This window comes from Triplophysa dalaica, chromosome 6 (assembly GCF_015846415.1).
Source record: "Triplophysa dalaica isolate WHDGS20190420 chromosome 6, ASM1584641v1, whole genome shotgun sequence".
Lineage (NCBI taxonomy): Eukaryota > Metazoa > Chordata > Actinopteri > Cypriniformes > Nemacheilidae > Triplophysa > Triplophysa dalaica.
This window is the reverse complement of record NC_079547.1, coordinates 19,260,459-19,279,441: the sequence shown is the minus strand read 5'-3', so window position 1 is coordinate 19,279,441 and position 18,983 is coordinate 19,260,459. Positions and strand designations below refer to the sequence as shown.

At 36.7% G+C, this 18,983-nt stretch overlaps 3 protein-coding genes across 4 annotated transcripts; 1 reads left to right on the top strand and 2 right to left on the bottom strand.

Moving 5' to 3' along the window:
- Positions 1–369: 369 nt before the first annotated feature.
- LOC130425162 (FYVE, RhoGEF and PH domain-containing protein 5) lies at positions 370–11,732 on the bottom strand. 2 transcript variants are annotated; one of them, XM_056751251.1, is made up of 21 exons: positions 11,566–11,732; positions 8,678–10,928; positions 8,007–8,109; positions 7,880–7,938; positions 7,736–7,766; positions 7,332–7,438; positions 7,079–7,199; positions 6,762–6,840; positions 6,412–6,462; positions 6,104–6,162; positions 5,887–5,958; positions 5,223–5,291; positions 3,713–3,796; positions 3,563–3,633; positions 3,391–3,484; positions 3,106–3,243; positions 2,918–3,020; positions 2,690–2,799; positions 2,277–2,399; positions 2,025–2,167; positions 370–1,583 (listed from the first exon to the last, which is right to left on the bottom strand). In XM_056751251.1, the coding sequence occupies exons 1-21, from the start codon at positions 11,573–11,575 to the stop codon at positions 1,547–1,549; spliced, it is 3,915 nt and encodes a 1,304-aa protein (XP_056607229.1). In that variant the 5' UTR covers positions 11,576–11,732; the 3' UTR covers positions 370–1,546. The 2 variants fall into 2 exon arrangements, 1 of the variants encoding a protein (XP_056607229.1); XR_008907038.1 differs by having other exon boundaries at positions 1,573–1,583; positions 2,025–2,162.
- A 1,361-nt stretch (positions 11,733–13,093) lies between these two features.
- On the bottom strand, positions 13,094–14,437 carry zgc:152986 (uncharacterized protein LOC101884054 homolog). The gene is made up of 3 exons (XM_056751292.1): positions 14,396–14,437; positions 13,545–13,759; positions 13,094–13,398 (listed from the first exon to the last, which is right to left on the bottom strand). Exons 2-3 carry the CDS (start codon positions 13,750–13,752, stop codon positions 13,094–13,096), a joined length of 513 nt encoding a protein of 170 aa, XP_056607270.1. The 5' UTR covers positions 13,753–13,759; positions 14,396–14,437.
- A 56-nt stretch (positions 14,438–14,493) lies between these two features.
- Positions 14,494–18,607, top strand: crbn (cereblon). Its single transcript, XM_056751290.1, has 11 exons — positions 14,494–14,613; positions 14,997–15,106; positions 15,358–15,560; positions 15,675–15,833; positions 16,017–16,173; positions 16,684–16,746; positions 16,830–16,914; positions 17,003–17,118; positions 17,222–17,286; positions 17,380–17,511; positions 17,656–18,607. Exons 1-11 carry the CDS (start codon positions 14,499–14,501, stop codon positions 17,831–17,833), a joined length of 1,383 nt encoding a protein of 460 aa, XP_056607268.1. The 5' UTR covers positions 14,494–14,498; the 3' UTR covers positions 17,834–18,607.
- The last annotated feature ends 376 nt before the right edge of the window (positions 18,608–18,983 follow it).

Genomic DNA, 18,983 nt, shown 5'->3' with positions numbered 1-18,983 from the left:
CACTCCATGACCTCAATAGGAATAAGGGGTATAAACTATATTTTACCATTGTTTTGACATTACTTGACGTTAGATAGGTTTATTTACAGTTAAAATGAAATATCTGGTATTATGAGATCTGATGACTTTGATGAATCTGTTGGTACCATTGACAAGTCACACTGTTTATTTATAAAAGCCAATTTACTTCTCCATGCTAATGCAAACAACAGGAGTAGACCATTAGTGTGCATCTCCTTGCAAGAATTGCAATGGGTTGGCCTACAAACGGTCTTAATAGAGATTGATTTAATTAAAAATAATTATCTTCTTTCAGAAGGTTAAAAATCAGTGTGTGGTACAAGGTCAAAAATAAAGATATAGAGAAAGTTGAATGATAAATGTTTCTCTTTTATTTGGGGCAAGGTGCCCGTAACTTTCAGGTACTCCAGAAAACAAACTCCTCTCACGTCCGTGCTCTCTCACTCTGTTCTGGGTCACACAGACTCTTGGGAACATGGAAGGAGGGCAACGTTTTTTTTCACATTCCTCACACACACACACACAGACTCAATGCGTAATATACTCTTTAATTACTCAGTTGAAGCTATTTAATCACAGAATCTTATCTCAAAAAATCATTCTCTGCGGACACAACCTGGCTGTCAGTAAAATAGGTCTGTAAACTGCTGAGGTGTCCAGATAAAAGTTATACAGTTAACATAAATATGCAGGTGGTGAGAATAGTTGCTTTCAAAGTTTCTTCCTCTTACCTTAACATTTTGCTTCATTTGTGAGAGAACTACACAAATGAAAAACACATAAATATTAAATGACTAAAAATATGTTTTTTAGTTCTTATGAAATTGCTGATTGTAACATTTTCTGCCATGGACATTTCAGATATTCTACATTGCAAGTTAATTCTATTATAGTCTGTTACAGTGGAAGCAAGGTAAAGAAATGCATAATTAGATCACCAGAAATGCAACAAGAATTCCAGCTCTGTTGCTTTATGACAACATTTGTCATTGTTTAAATAAAATACATTAGTTTAGACAGTATTATAAATATTAAAAAAAAAAGACAGGTCATTGATTGAAGTTAAAAGTTTTAAATTCCACCAGCTGTCATGACCTCATATTTTCATAGCTTTCACTTATATTCAAAATTGTTTAAAGCTCTAAGATATTATATAATATATTATATACAGTATAATAATGTGTTTAGTAAAATAACACTTAGAAGTCTGTTGGTTAGGTTAGGTTCAGCTATATGCGATTGGTTTTAAACTGTTGAAAAATGAATAGTAACAAGCTGGTCCACAGCTCAACGACAAGGTCTTTGGAAAAAGAATTTGGCACAAGATGCATGTCTGAGTGTGAGCATTTTGTTCCCTTGCCATTTCAAAAATATGTATGTTGCGTCACGTTTACAGAGATCAACGATTCCACACTTAGACTCATTCAATCTTGTTGGTCACACAGTAAGTTTGACGTTTAAATGCATTACTCAGTGACAGATATAACTGCTGAAATGAAAGATGGCACAACCAAGACAGCTTATTCTATAGGACCGTAGCCTCTTCCATGGCGTCGACCCATCTGCAGGCACAAAATCTTTACATTAGCTAAAAATAGCGATATAATTAGTTCAACAGCTACTAACTCTGTATAGCCCAACCAGTATAATGTAGTTGCAACACCAAGGTCATGGATTCATTTTGTTATAAAATGCACCTTAAATGGACTGTAAGCTCCTTTAGATCAAATTATCAGGCAAGTATATACAGTAAATGTAAATATGTATATTGTTTCAAACAATAATGTCAACCAAGACAGCTAGGAAACTATTTCTTATTTCTGCTTCAGTTTACTTTTGAAACTGAACATTGTGGTACTATGAGTATGGTTGTACCTTGTTTGTTAAATAACTTGACGTTCCTCATTTGTAAGTCACTTTGAATAAAATTGACTCCTTAATAACAAAATGCAAATGTACCTTGTGAACAAGAAAGTACACGGTGTGTGTGTGCGTGTTCTTACCTCTGTGCAGTGTGACTGTCTTGGGCCCTGAAAGTGTAGAAGAGTGTGCTTTTGTGGTACAGCTGGAACACACTGCTCTCACCTTCAACCTCTGACCTCACGGAGAATCCCAGCAGAGGTAAAGTCTCACACGCAAGCCTTTCCTTATAACAGAAAATAATAGCGAACAAGTGAGAGAGAGAGAGAGAGAGAGAGAGAGAGAGTTTAGTTGGATGTTGTAGGCAATGTAAATAAAATGTCCTTGTGCATTACCTCAGGCTGTGGGTACGTGTAGAGAACTTTGTCTTTTAAGAGGAACCACAAGCTTCTCCAACTTCTCTTGCTGTTTTTGTAACGCTGCAGGGTCCCACTCATCACACCATCGGCCCCTGTCACCTAGTCAACAAGACCCTATATTTGTACAAATCTCAAAAAATCTGTTCAAACCAAAAATGAAGTAATAAAGTTTTGCATGAACAAACTGATTCTAAAATGTGTTTTCCATGAATCACTTTATCCTATTTATTTGATAATAGACTAATAAAATGTAATTTTGTATTATTGTATTTTCACTTTGGGGTAAGATATTTTTGTGAAATTGAATGTCACTTATTATGTTTCTTATATCATGGTTATTGACAATATTGATATACTGTAACAGGTGCGTGGTGCGTGGATGAAGCTACCTGGTTAAAAGACATCTGACCCTTACGGCTTCTCCACAGACTGGATGGATGAATGTTTTGGAACATGGCAGAGAGCGGCCTGTTGGTGCCCTCCACTACAGTGACAACATCTTTCCAACAAAAGGACACACAAATTGTCTTCATAAGGACATACAGATTGTGAACATAATAAAAATGCTTTAACACAGATTCATATTTGCTATAAGAAATGTATTAATTTGTACATACCGTTCTTACAGAGCTCAGTGTAACAATAATCACATACTTTGGCTCGTCTGTTCTTCATGTATTTAAGGGGAAATTTGTTTCTGCAACAATCTTTGCAAACAACCTACAAATGACACAAAACGATACAATCATCGTTTGTAGAGCTCACGAGTGGTTCTCTATGCGTGTATGTTCCTGTAAGATTGTACCTTTCCACATGCATGACAGTGATGTCGTCTGTTTGTCAGACTGAAATGAGACGGACAGTTCATGCAAGCTGTCACCTGGGAAACAGACAGGAGGGGCGGAGCATTCTCGCCCAGACACATCTCTTGCCCCTCCAATAACTAAAGCAGAAAGCACATGGAATTTCATCATCAATTTCATCTTTAGGTAAATAACAACCACCTGTCATTATTGTTGGATAAATGTGCCTGTTTAACAATCTGCAAAATCCTAGACTGTTATATACTATTATTTAGTAGCATCCTAACCTCAAGACAGCCAACTGGGCCCCCTGACACCGGGCCAAGATCCACAAATGTCCGGTTAAGTGTAGCGAACCAACCATCTCTCTCGACGCAAGAGCTATAAACAGTAACATGCATCTCATACATAGCTAGAAGGACTGCATACTTAAGTATGTGAGTACAGTAGGTTATTTACCCAGCAGACAGGGTGATGCTAATGTCCTTTACTGCTATCTTCAATGCATTTTCTATAGGTGGTTTACCGACCTTAAAGACAATTAGCATAATGGCTGTTTCCAAAAAACATTTATGATTAAATACGTTTTGCAGGAACTGTTGGTCATACCTCCATTCCAGTCAGTGGCAATGTGTTGATGAGTCTGTATTTACCATCTTGCTGAGGGTATGTGTACAACATTAAGTCATTCATCTGAAATTTTCCAAATTGAAGGATTAGAATAAGGCTTATGGGATAGCTTATGGATACTTGTTGTGTCAAACTTTCCCCACAAGGGGGGGTATTAAGTGTTGACCGCACAATTACAGGTACACACTTAAATAGACAACAAAAACATGTACACCTTAATGCAATAGAATGACTTTGATTATGAAATAAGCAGCCATATGACACATATGATGTGCTCACTAAACCACTTATTGCCCCATAACAACACTTCTTCACTTTGGGTTTGAATTGCTTTTTTATATAAAGTTACTTTAGTTGAATTGCAAGCCAGAGAATAAATCAAGAGGTTAATCCACTGCGTTTTTATGAAATGTTATTCTTGGACGCCTACGACTGCTTACAGACTGTCTGATACATATTGCACAACAATTAGCAAAAAGGATATCAAGGTTTTATTTTCCCAGAATGTTCTTTACATTATGCAGGATGGTTTTATTTAGCAAACAGTAAATCACAAAAATTACTTTAGGTTTTTAAACATGAATATATTTGAAATGTGAGGGACATTTGAGTTCAGTACTCTGGACACATCAGGGGCCGGTTGCATTAACTACTTAGACTAGTCTTACAAATTAGTCATCCAGTTTTTTCTTCAAGACTGGCCGTAACTTCTTAAAGTCAGTAACATAAAAAGGAAGATTGGTTTAATTTAATCATTGGTCATTAAATAATTGCTAGTCATTCAGACTAGTCGTTAAAGGAGTAGTTCACTTTCAAAATAAATGTTCATGATAATTTAGTCAAACATGATAATTTAGTCAAGATATTTATGTATTTGTTCCTTAAGTTGAAAAGGAATAAAGGTATTTGATGAAAACATTACAGGATATTTCTCCTTATAGTGGACTTCAAAGGACTCCAAAAGGTTGAAGGTCGAAAGCTTCAAGGGGCTTTAAACGATACAAGACGATGAATAAAGGTCTTATCTAGCGTTTTTGACCAAAGATAAAAAAACATTAACAATTTGGATTACATGGGGGTGAGTAATTGATCATGAAAATGTATTTTAAAAGTGAAGTACTCTTTTTAAGACGCAGTCTTAACTTAGCTTCTAAGTTTATGCAACTAGCCCCAGGTCTCACTGCAGAACCATCTGTCTGACAAAAAACCTGCACAACATATTATTTTTGACAACACATGTCATGTCCATCCTGTCAGCCTCTGTTCTGTTATCCTTAAAACTTTTATCACCATGACCTTGTTCCCACGGGCTTATTTTGGGCCGAAAGCAGCCCGGCAAAACAATAGTACACGTAGAGACATAAACACACATAGGACAACATCCTGCCAGGAAACCTTCTGTGTCTCTTTGTGTAGAATCAACAGCTGAACTCTCACAATCTCATCATACTAAACATGTATCAAAAATATCAAACTAAATGATATTTACCAAGAAAAGGTGACGTGGCTGCTTGCACTTCCTGCTGACCTTCATCAGGGTGCCCTCTTTAACAAACACCTTGAAAAGTTATAAAAATAAGACGTATATTAATTACAATTAATTGTTATTATTAACAAGATAGTTCATAGGTTTATCCCTAATGCAAAGAAAATATATTCAATCATTTATTGTTTATTTTAAAATATAAGGAATAATACATTTTAATATATTACAATATTACAATGTCATAAATTGAATAGATAAAATGTTTTTTGCTTTTCATAAAAAAATATAAGCACTTGATTCTATCATATGTAAATGTATTAGTTAATGTTATTTATTAGCAGTTATTTTCATTTCGTACGGGATACAGAAATTCCTGAAACCATCATAGAAATGCACCATTTATAGGCAGCCACGATTCATTTTTTCTGCAAGCCAAAGTGTCCAATACTAAAACAAGATGCACTTTACATGATCTGAACATGTCAGCCCTTTGTGAAATAAAACCATTTTTATTAAGGCACTTGTGATATCATTTTATGTGAGTGTGTATGATTTAGGCATAAGTGATATTTATTTATGTGAAAAATATTTTATAAAATACTCGATAACTGAATTTGATCGGAAAATTTGTACACAGTGTTACATAATCAATTGTTGCATTACTTACTCTCCCAGGCTGAATGAGATCTGTCAAACCAAGAACACTGTGCTCAATATTGACCAATCGCAAGAGATCCGCCTGACAGATAAAAGACAGAGTGATGTAACTCTCTTAAATGGGACAGCTGTTACACACCTAATGCTTTGACTCAATACCCATATTTCCTAATATGATCTCTCTGTGAGCACATTAAAACCAATACACAAACATTTATTGAACTCACTCCATTCTTGAGGCTGTCATTAACCTGATAAGCAATATCAGAGACCACCACCAAAGCATCTGAGCACAAAAGAAAAGAAAACCAGGTGTCTAAATCAACAAGTAGCAATATTGGGCTAACTAACAGAACTTACACCCTTCCTTATATGAATAACAGAGGTAAGAAAAAGCCATACATTTTTTTTTTAAATGAACAAAAACAGGATTAGAAACAATGACTAACTCATGACAACAATTAAAGACAATGTGACAAGGGCAAACATCAGCTGGTAAGATACTTTTGTATTTATGGGAACTTCTGCACTTTACCTTGTGTGTCTTGGTACTGCTTGGAGTCTGGTGAGAGATTATTCACATAGTCTGTTTAAAAAATGGAAACACAAAAATGTGGGATTGGGTTGATCTTAATACTTACACACTTTGATGTTGTTCCAAACGCATGACTTTCTTTCTTCAATTGAGCATGAAAGCAGTTGTTATGTTCTGTATGTCACTAACTTGGATAACATTTACTTTTACTGCATGAAAATAGCTATTCGAAAATTCTTCCCAAAAGGAGAAAATAACAACATGTGATTGAGTAAATTATTACAGATTTTATTTTTTACATTTTTGGGTACAGTATTTTCTCACATTAAGAATTCAGGTGGCAGGGTTACCTGTCAGTAGCATACGGTACTGCAAGATGCGCACAATGACCACCAGCAACTGCTTTTTCAGGCTCATTGCATCTGAAAGCTGAAAACAAAACCACACAACAAACTTAATACAAACATATACACACATGCAAATAAATCGGTCACTGCACTTTCAAATACACTTTCACAGAAATTGAAATACATTCACAAATATTTTATAAACATTTGGACATCTTTAAACACACACTTACAGTAGACATGCATTTTAAACATATGTATAAAATATATTAGGTTCAATTAATCATAAAAAAAAGAAAAAAAGAAAATTTCTCCCTTACTGTGCTTTTTATATGTTCCACATAATTGAGTTTTTCATCATAGTTACTGATGAAAGAGGAGAAAAGGTAAAACTCTGTTTTCTTTGCCAGGATGATTTCAGCAATCCCTTCATTCTGATGCCTGACAAGTGAACAGATAAAATTATGACAAATGACATTAAACCACCGTAAAAAACTCACTTTAGAGGACATTACAAATGTTACACACTAACATAGTCTGTGTGTGTGTGTGAGGGAGAGGGTTGTGGCTTACCATTCTTTCATGTGGGTCTCTAGTAGTGTGTGTATATTTTGGTGGAGAGAATAAATATCGGGTATCTCTGTCCACACCTTCATCAGCCTCTCATCTGCTTTAACAGTCTATAAGGAAAGAGAATAAGAGTAAATATCTTGGCTTCATGTTTTGTAGGACACCGATCATAGTACTTCACAGTAACAATGGTTGATGTATCAGCTACAGTAAGCATGAGGTATTTAACATTTAAATTTGCATGGCTCACATAGAGGATCTCTGTTAAAAAAAACTCAAAGATAAATCTTATGTTTTGATGGAAATTTGATTTATGTGATTAATAAATTATATCACTTTTATGACAAAAAAGGACAGGTAAGAACAACATTTATTTATGTCTCAAATTAATATATAAACAAACCCACCTCAAAGAGAAGTTGTAAAGCCCCAACGTGCCTTTAAAGGAGGAAAAGAAAGGAATTGTGATCTACAAGTTAAAATGGTGGTGTACATGTTAAATCAACAATTTATGGCACTATCGTCCACTTATAATATTTTGTATGACTTACTGTGCCTCGCTGTCGAGCAGCTCTTTAGCATTATAAAATGCCCTGGAGCAACTGATAGTCTGAAATATAATAAAAAATTGAGTATTCTTTAACAACACAAAGAACCTCCCACAAACAAACAGCTCACCATTTTGTCAAGTGTCTTTGTCTTCTCTTGTGTACAAGCCACACCCACAGACACACCCACTGTTCCATCAGGCCTCACATTAGGAGAACAGAAAGTGTAGGTGCTATGTAGAATCAGGATAAACACAAACCAAACCATTAAACCGAATAAGTGCCAATTAAAACAATTCACGAAAAAATCTTCTTTCCCAACACAAATCATTTCAAAAGCCCTCCACAATTATGCAATTATGCACAAAACATGTTTGCAGAAAATTCATTTTACCAGTAGATTCATATAAACATAAAAACAGTTTACATAAAAACAATACATGAGAAAATTATACTAAATACATAATAGTAAAATAAAATAAATACTTTGGCTTGTTGAATTTATAGCAACTGATTTATATCAACTACTGACCTCTCAATGCTTTGTCTTAAGAAAGTATTGATTCTACACCTGACTGATCAGTTCTGACTTCTTCTCTTTTCTACTCAAAATAATTAATAAAAAAAAACGTAGCTATGTATACTGCGGTAGGCTATATGAGACCTGTTTTCTTTTATTGCACTTATGCTTTTTGTTGTCCTTATGTTGTTCCAATTGTTTCCATTGTTTCCCTCATCTGTAAGTCGCTTTGGATAAAAGCGTCTACTAACTGACTAAATGTTAATGTAAATGTAATGTACCTATCTGTCTCTTGCTCAGATGACTGACTTTTGCTCTGGTAGCTTGTCAGACTGCTCATATCCACATAGCCATCAGTATCACTGCTTGAACCCTGATTTCGTTGACTCTGGATGACAGGGTTCAGAAGACGAATCTGTACGTTCTCATAATGAGACGAAGTGTTCGTGACGTTCTCGTATTCTGATGAATCGGGAGATGAAAAAGATCGAGGTTTAGAAAATGGTACGGGTTCAAAAAGGGGATGAAACATATTATCAGGCCCTATAGAAGTGGTGCTGGAAGCCAAATCTTTATGAAGCATTAAGTTTAGTCCTGTTTTCTGCCTATTCTTGTGAAAGACAAAGGAAGAGGGGGACATAGGTGATGTACAATCTGGAGCTCTGTGCAACTCGGGGCTGCCCATGTTATGCCTGATAAAATCCAAGCGTTTGCAAGACCCTTGTGGGCTAGACTCAGAGGAGGACCTGGAAGAGATCGAGCGGTTATCGATGGGGCTTTTCCGATCAGATTTCCTCAGGAATCGTAAAGGCAAAAGGTAACGCTTCAACCCGAAATCAGGCTTTTTGCAAGTGGCTAAGATTTCGCTCGACAGGGATGGGGAACTCTTTCTGATTGGACGCTTTGTGATGGAAGCCAGTTCAAATGGTGGCGGTATGTCCAATTTTGACATTTTATCTACATTTGCTGAGGTGTGGAAACGTTGAGAAAGACATCCCAATGAGCCAGTCAGTGCAGGCCTGCTATCTCCAATAAAACAATGGTCTGTATAGAAGGAACGTGGGTGTAGCAAAAGTCGCCCATTTCCTGATGCTGGGATACTTGATAGGTCAAGGTTTTTACTGGGGGTTTCCACAGATATAGAGCGAGTCATAAAGTACTTCCTGTTCTGCAGGAAGCCCTTTGCTTGCATTATGGGCTCTGTCTCTTCATATAAATCCTCTACTGTAATAACAGTTTGGTCCAGTTCCTTCGTGTCTCGGTTCTTTATAACCCCTTCTTCTTGCATAATGTTGTCTTCCGCTTTGTTCTGTGTTAAAGTTTGATGGTTAGTTTCAGGCAGCTGTTGAACAAGTGAAAGGATACTGTTGAGGTCAGGATTTAGGGTGACCTTAAGGTCACAGTCAGCAGCCAGTGATAGGGTGGCTTGCTCATTAAGAGCATAATTTTGCTCCACTTCATCATTGCTACAACACTTTTCATTTGCATCTGGGACAGTATCTGACGTCTGAGAACTTGAGACAGACAGACGATCTCCTTCGAGATACCTTGAAGAACTTATGTCTGACAAATGATTTCCTTGTTCGTCCATTTTCTCGATTTCCTGCTGCACTTCATCGTCATCTTCCTCAATGGAAGATGAAGACAGAACAGAGCTGTCCGATCCCTCTTCAATGCTGATCGCAATAACATCTCCAACATTCTTCGCTGTCTCTGTTACTAGAAGAGGATCCATGTGGTCAAAGAGGTCACACTCAGAAAGTCCATCTTTGTCCGCCAATGCCTCACCTGCATCACAGATGTCTGGGAACATCTCATCTGTGTCTTCATGTGAAAACATGCCATTCGTGTAGATTTGATTGGGGTAAAATCCATCAAGGGACGTTTTATCCACACGAATGTTGTCGTTGAATAATATGCCAGTCAACATCCCTGTTATTTGTTTAGAAATTCCATTAGGAGCCAAATGAGCATCACTTGATCTTTTATATGATGTCAATACACTATTTTCAGTCCATCCCCATGCTCTTTGGTCAACTTGCATCTGCTCTGCCACTTCATTATAATCTGTTTCTCTCTTATAGCATGAATCAGAGTGAAGCACAGTCGACTCTTCCTCTGACTTGTTTTCTTCTAAACCTTCCACCAAATCTAAGTCAATTCCCTGTGCCAGCTCATCTCCGCATCCCAACTCATCCACCTGGTCAAGAACAACATCCTGTTCTGTCTCATCTCTTTGTATAGACTTTTCTGTATGCAGGAAATGTTTTGTCTTTAAGTCCTTCCTCTCTTGTGGGCCCCACTGGTCCAGAATTATTTTTCGATGCGTTTCCGTCATATGCTGTCTGGGAGATTTTTTAGGTTGACCCAACATTACAGACAAATTTACACTGTGATGATGCTGGGGAAGGTTTTTAGGTTTGAGGTCTGCTTTATCACAGCACTTTTCAGGCATAGGCAGAAGACACTTGCCCTTGAAGAGTCTTTTTGCTTGGTAGTGTGCTCTGGTCCCCAGGGCACACTCCTGAAACTCTGTGTAAAATAGAATGAATAATTTATTATTAATATTTAGTGTAAAATTATTACCATGAACTCCTGTATGTTACTGGAAAACCCATTGGACAAAAAATCAATTCCTTCACACTTTTTTTACAGAATACCAACAGTTAAGAAACCCCCCACTACACTCTTAAAAAAATAAGGTCCTTTAAAAAGTTTCACTAAAAGGTTCTTTGTAGCGAATTTTTTCTTCTTCTATGGCATCTCTGTGAAGAAACTTTGAAGCACCTTTATTTTTAGGACCTTTATTTTTAAATGTTTAACTTAACAAGCTTTAAACTTCTTTTTGAATGTTTAATATTTATGCTTAATTGGATACAACATTGACTTACAATCAGATTCTAGAAGATTATAACTTCTTATCTTTGTCTAATAGACATATACTGTAAAACCCTGAGAACTGTATAGTATAGTACTGTACTTTATGAAAAAAGTTGTTGTAAATGTTTGCTATAGTTGTATCTTTTTAGACTTGCTTATTGTCACAATTTACTTACGAAATGTTTCTAACCCCAATATTTCTACTTACTACAATATCACAAGTTATCAGTGTCAGTTATTCTTACTGACAAATATTTTTTTCCAGAAAGTATATTTGATGTAAACTCACCTGCACTCATCCTTGAGCATCATTCAGGTATCTCAATAAATGTCAAATCCATGTGGACATAACTTGATTGTAATCCAGGAGGTTTTATAAAAGATTATATCAACTTAATACTACATTCTCACAATACATTTTGCAGGACGGCAGGCGTTTAGTACACACTCACAGACACTCTCGGACAACGCTTAGCCTTGGGTGGGTGGAGTTGGGGGTGGTGGAGTGTCCTCTCTTCCTGAGGAAAGGGCGTCAAGACAAGCAGCAAAAATACTTTTTTAAAATAAAGCAAGAGCTTGTAATTGAAAATGTACATACAGAAGTTGGAGGGGGGTCATTTAAAAGTTTAGAACATTTTAAACTTTTAGCCACTCACATCACACATTTTGATTTAAGCCTATCCAGAACACCAATTAAACCTCTAAAATAAATAAAATATACATTTCATTTAATATATGTAACTTCTCTGTGAATAAAACAGGCAACAAGTATAATAGCTTCCAACGGTGCTACAATTAGTAAGTGTTGAATCATTGTGGTCATTTAGGTTTAACCACATAAATAATATGGCAATAAGGAGTAAACTCTGTGGCAGTTATTTTTACATTTTGTGATTAATAGTAGGAAGTGATTTCTATAGGCCCAAATAAGGCCATGACCTTTGCCCAACAGTTTTACAAAAATATCCTTCCTTCCTCAAGGATCAGAATGGTTCCAAATCCAAAGGGTAGGCATGAAAATTATATTTTCTATGTGGGTGTGTATGTCTACCAAAGGAGAAATAAAATGAATGTGTTAATGTACTGTAAAGTTATTTGTACAAAGTGCTTTTTTGGGACTTTTGGCTATAGTTATTTGGACTGGTTGATGTTTCTTCTATTGTTAACAAATTATGGTTAAACAAGACCATGGTGTTCTCAAGAGAGGTTGGCATGGGACAAGTGTCTTAATCCTTTAAATTGACTATATATTAATAATAACCTTATTACTTTTAAAAAGCAAAACATAAATCTACTCCTATGCATAAAGTATCTTTAGTCCAACACAGAGAGTTTAACATACATACAACACATTACCAACTGAGGGAAAACACTACCAACAGAGGCCAAAAAACTGACACAAAATCCTAGTTTGTCGCTTGAACAAAGAGGGGAAAAAACACCCTTAAAACTCCACCCATTCCAGTTCAAGCAGGAAATGCTGAGCATGATAAAGTAGGTTAAGTGTTTACAAGGGATTCTGTGTTGTCTGACTGTAAAAGACTGTAAGTCTAATCATGCGTTAGCATGTGTTTGTTAAGTCTAAATGATAAAACAATGCCATTAATGTATTTTCTGCGCATTTCTGGTGATAAGCAGAACAGTGGATAATGTCACCGTTTAGATACTTAAGTTACTGGAGTATTTTAAGTTCTACAGAAAATGCTATTTTGAAGTTGTTCCATTTCAAGTTTTATTAACAGATTGCACACGTTTGTAACATTAATAATAAATATAAAAACACACACACACTAGTGTAGATACACAAACCCTGAAATTCACAGCATGTTGAATAGATCACTGAGGAAGACATTTTCATCATCATCATCCTCAGCCCCAAAATTATAACTCCATCCTTCATAACTTGGTTCTTCGCCCAAGAATAAGTCATCATCTAGCTGTAGCATCTGAAGCAGCTCCTGCAGACTTAAATGTTGGAAACCGCTTTTGCTATAGAAACCTCCTTTGTCATTGAAGGGATTATTCCCCATGGTCTTGCTGTCTCTGCCCTGATCAGGGTCAGTTATGTGGTCCATTTGGTCATACACTCTCCTCTTCTCTTTATTAGACAGCACCTCGTATGCTTAGAAATGGAAAGGACCAAATAATTAACCTTAAAGCGTAGCGGCTAGTATACAAATAAATCTAAAATCCCTTCAAGTAAATGTATACAAGGGTGAACACTTGTGAGTGCCCTAAATGCATGCAGGTGTTTCGGTTTATACATACCATGAGCAATGTGTGTGAAGGCCTGCTGTGCATCTGGGCTTTGGTTCTTGTCAGGATGGTATTTAAGAGCCACTTTGTGAAAAGCTTTCTTAATCTCTCTCGCAGATGCAGAGCGCGAAACTCCTAGCAACGAGTAATAGTCACTCGCACAACAACAGGCGCACACGCAGAGCAGAAGCATAACACAGAAATGCTCTGGGGTTGCCATCGACCACCTAAAGAGCAAACAGGAACATTTACTACACAAGGGCAAACTGCACATGGGATTGTGCATCAAGCCCATTGAGCCACATGTATAGAGACTGACAATTCAATTCATACAGAGACAAGCTGCTTCTTTCCTCTTGAGTTTTCACATACGCCATGAAACAAAATTAACTATAGATACAATAACACACTAATAAAACTGGTTGGGAAATGTAAATGTTGGTGTTTTTTTATGAAAAAAAACAGCAGCTCCCTCCTTACTCGTATGTGTTTATGTGGAGCCAAGCCCTTACCAATATGGCGGCACCGATTCAGCGCCAATGCGAGGTCTATGCGAGTAGACACAGGTGCAAGTATTTACATCTAAAAAAATGTTCCATTAAATTTTGCAAATAGCATAATGAATCGATTAATAATCTGGACGCGTTTTGCTATTGTGTCTAACGCATAATATTTATACAAGCATGTCTTAAGTGTCCACATACAATGCTTACGAACTTTTTCGCTACAACTATATATTCCAGCACACTTACCAAAGTATGTTATTGTTAATGACGGTTTAATCAGTGGAAATACCCACAAGAACTGAGAAAACGCTTTGATGCAATTATTTAAAGCAAACGAAAATTGTATTAAGATCTTACGTTTACTACACTACGCTGTTTCTACGTTGTAATTTAAAGCGTTTGTGTCTTCATCATCCATCCACACGAGGGCGCTGTTTATATTTTCTGCCCGTGTTTCTTCATGCTTGTGCTGCTGCGGATTGTAAACACACGGACTATGGCTGCTGAGAGGGGCGGAGGCGACAACGACAACAACTTAAACGACGAAATGGGGAACCAACTACAGCTTCTGCCAGGTACATCTGTAGGATACTCCCCTATTAAATAAGGAGCTTTAGCAGAATTAAAAGCACGCATTTTAATTGTGCTCCTCAAAACAGTAAGGGAGATATTTGCACACATTCCCACATCTGCAGCAGTCGACGTGCATGACAGCTGAGCGACTTTTCATTAAAACTGATTTATTTAAAAGGCACTGATTGATTAGTTAAAGATACGGAGCTACGCACTTATCAGTAAAGGTATTTATGTACATCAGTGGCATATACATTTGTAAACGGAAGCTTTCAGCATGACCAATGTCCTCAAATGATTAGATAATACACGAGAAACCGAAAGCAGGCTTGAATAAATGAAATTGAAAGCATTAGTCTGTAGCAGGTTTTATATTTGTCTACAGAAAACGAAGAAGAAGAGGAAGACGACATGGAGACGGAGGATCGAGATGGTGAGAGAGCAGAAAAGCCAAGTATTATAAACTTTGACACGAGTCTGCCCACTTCACACGCTGTGAGTTTCATCCATCATCAATACACATAAACACTAAAGTCATGTGATCACACCTGAGGAGGTCAACAAATTATATTTTGAGTGTTGTCTTGTTGTTGTTTATTAACATTGCATAACATTATTTTAAATGTTATGAAATAATTGATTTAAGAAGTGTAGCTCTGTCCAACATACAAAATAGTATTCATGCCAATAAAATTTTGTTTTGAGTTTGTGAACATTTCTGCTTGATTTTGTTTACATTGATCTAGTATCTGGGCTCAGACATGGAGGAGTTTCACGGTCGTACCCTGCATGATGAGGACAGCGTGCAGACTCTGCCAGTTCTTCCTCACATTTCTCTCATACTGATCCCAGGTCAGACGTTGCCCTTGCAGCTATTCCGACCACAGGAGGTCAGCATGTTTCGCAACCTCATAGGTCAGGATCGCACTTTTGCCGTGCTAGCACACAGGTACCGTAAAACCACAGTAATATACTTCTATAGCTATATACAGTATCTTCTATAATAAATAAACTTTAGACATTGTTGCAGAATTTGTACAAGTATGATTTCTATCTGTTTTAGTCCTGATACAAGTGGAACAGAGATGAAGGCAGAGTTTGGGACCACTGCCGAGATCTATGCATTTCGTGAGGAACAGGAGTATGGAATAGAGACTGTGAAGATCAAAGCTGTTGGACGGCAGCGCTTCAGAGTGCATGACATACGCACACAAGCTGACGGGTGGGAATCATCCACATAACACTGTTGTATATGTAATACACATCTACTTTTTATTTATTAGCTTATACTGTTAAAATTTCAGAAGCAGGTTAAGGTAAATCGAGGTATTGTAATAATATAGGCTAATAAGCCAGTTTTAATTGAACACGCTGAAACATTGAACAAAACTTGTGTTATTTATAGGATTCGTCAGGCAAAAGTGCAGATTTTACCTGAGAGGATCCTGCCAGACCCTTTATGTGCTTTGCAATTCCTGCCACGTTTACATTCTCACACGGCACAGTCCAAACACACTCATATGACACCCCAGCAGGTGCAATGCAGCCAGACCTGTAGACAGGTAACACAAAACACTGACATACTACTAGTGTGTTTTAGGTTTTCTAAGTTTAAAACAGATTTTAATATCAAATAATTTAATATTAAATTATTTAACTTAGTTTTACATACAGCTTTGCAAGTAACATCATTTTTTGAATACTCATTATTATTATAGGCTTTAAAATCTGCTAAGGGGTAAATGTAACAAATCAGGAAATATGTTTCATGTTTTATTGGAAAATTATAATGTTATAATAATTATCAATTATATAATTAAAGAGAAGTGCCTTAATCTTAGATAACTAAGAAGATAGTGATACAATTCTTAAAATATTTTTTTATTATAAATGTTTTATATCTCATTTTGAATGCAGATCCTGCCGTTAATAGTAATGAAAATTACTTCTTAAACTGTTGTTCCTATATTTCCCCTTTAGCAGATTTTGACTAAGATCTGTAATAATAATGAATTACAATAAATTATAATTATTAAATGAATTACATTCGTATTATCTTATTTTCCTCATAGAAAAAAATGAGCTCTGCTAGTATGACCTCATGGCCCCCTTGGGTGTATTCCCTCTACGACTCTGTGAGTTCAATTTTGGTATAGACAAAGTTTTTTGCAAACTTATTTCAACTTAGTGATGAGTGTCTGTTTATGTCACACTCAAGAAAACTCTTATGAGCAGAGTAAAGAAACAACTACATGAATGGGATGAAAACCTCAAAGATGAGTCCCTGCCCACAAATCCCACAGGTATAGGACATCTACGCTTATAATTAAAGCATTTTGTCATTTGGGATCCTAAAACACTCACAAGTAGTTCTATATCTCCACTCTGTAGATTTCTCGTACAGGGTCGCTGCATGTCTTCCGATAGATGATGCTCTCAGACTGCAGCTGCTGAAGATTGGCAGCGCCATTCAGAGACTTCGCTGCGAGTTGGACATCATGGACAGGGTATGTCTGTCTTTTTTTGCATGCACAATTAACTTCCATCATAGTTTTTTTAACTGAATTTTTTTTTTTCATCTGTATTTTGATATATTTTGTCTATTTTCAGTGCACCTCTTTATGCTGTAAACAGTGTCAGGATACTGAGATAACTAGCAAGAATGAGATATTCAGGTCAGACTTTGATGTTTCCAATATCTGAATTTCACAGTTTGCAGCTGAATTTTCATTTATTGAAATCTAATGAAAATGGCACTCCCTCTGCAGTCTGTCTCTGTATGGGCCAATGGCAGCATATGTGAATCCTCATGGTTATGTTCATGAGACACTTACAGTCTACAAGGCCAACAACCTCAACCTGATTGGGCGTCCTTCCACACTGCATAGTTGGTTTCCAGGGTGAGAATCAATTTTTCAAGTATCCGTTTGAGTTGAAACTTAATTTTGATTATTAAGGGTTTAAGAGTTTAAGAATCTACCCAAATAGATTTTAGTTAGCCAGCATTAGGAGTCATTATTTTATTATTATACTTTTTTCTTTAGGTATGCATGGACAATTGCTCAGTGCAGAACCTGTGGTTCTCACATGGGCTGGAAGTTCTCCGCAGTGAAGAAGGACCTCAGTCCACCTCGTTTTTGGGGTCTAACCCGTTCTGCCCTGCTACCAACTATCCCGCAAGGCGACGAGGGTGTAGAGGGGTCACGCTTGCTGTGCCTGTGATATGATCTGTGGATAACCTGTGACCTTAAACCCAAACCCACAAGCGTATATTCCCATGCAGGGTCAGTCTAAAAACATGAGACTCCAAAACCTCACCCAGAAAGGAAAGTTTGTTTGTGAGATTGATTGTGTAGATGAATGCATGAATAGGGAGAGGAAGGGAAAGGAGACATGGACGCTTAGGACACTGGAGTAGAAGGTACAACAGAAAGCAAGTAGTTGCATTTACACACCTTCTGCCGTGTGTAGTACAGCCTGAAACGTGCAATATCAGAACAGGTGGGCTCTTTAGGAAATAACAGTCTGTTGTAATGTAGATAATTTACTTTCTAAGCACACAGATAACAGGTATTGATTCTGTCATAGAAACAAATATTATATGCCAGTGTTTCTATATCATGTCATATGTGACCAAAGCCTGTGTAGTTGTAAAAACCAAAGTGTGATTGTTTAATTTAGTTGACAAAAAAACGAGGGAAATGTTCTAGGGGTGGATTTATCTCAACAGCAAGAGTCCTTTTTCAATCATTATCAGTAGAGTACATCAACCAATCAGATGCTCTTGTACCTGTTTTGCACAAAACGATAAAAAAAAAACGCTTGAACCAATCATTCTCAAGATGCTATATGATGTTGTGTTTGTGCTGCAAGTTCACGTGACGTCACACAACTGGCCGAATTTGGCAGCCGGTTTTATAACGGGAAATATCAGGGAGATCCGCTTTATGACATTAAGACCCAATATCATGACTGCTACTAAAAATATTGTGTATATTAGGGTTTGCTTTGTCTTTTTTCAGTTATTTTTTGAAACTGTTTATTTGGAGAGTATGATATATGTGTCATGAGATTCAAGCACATGCTGAGGGCTATGTGCATCCAGGGGGTTGGTGTATTGAAAAAAACTGCAGTCTGCATTTAAATCTATAAAAATAACAAACAGTTCACATCTTCATGAAATGGAGTACAACATACACATTTTATACAGTGAATTTATCCTACTCATGTGTACATTATACAGTAATCAAATACGTAGGTATGGTAAGATAAGAAAACACACAACATTACACGCTAATTTACAAAGATGGAATGCTACTGTTCAACAGGTTGACACTGTTAAATTGTGTTCATTACTGATCAATTCTTGACA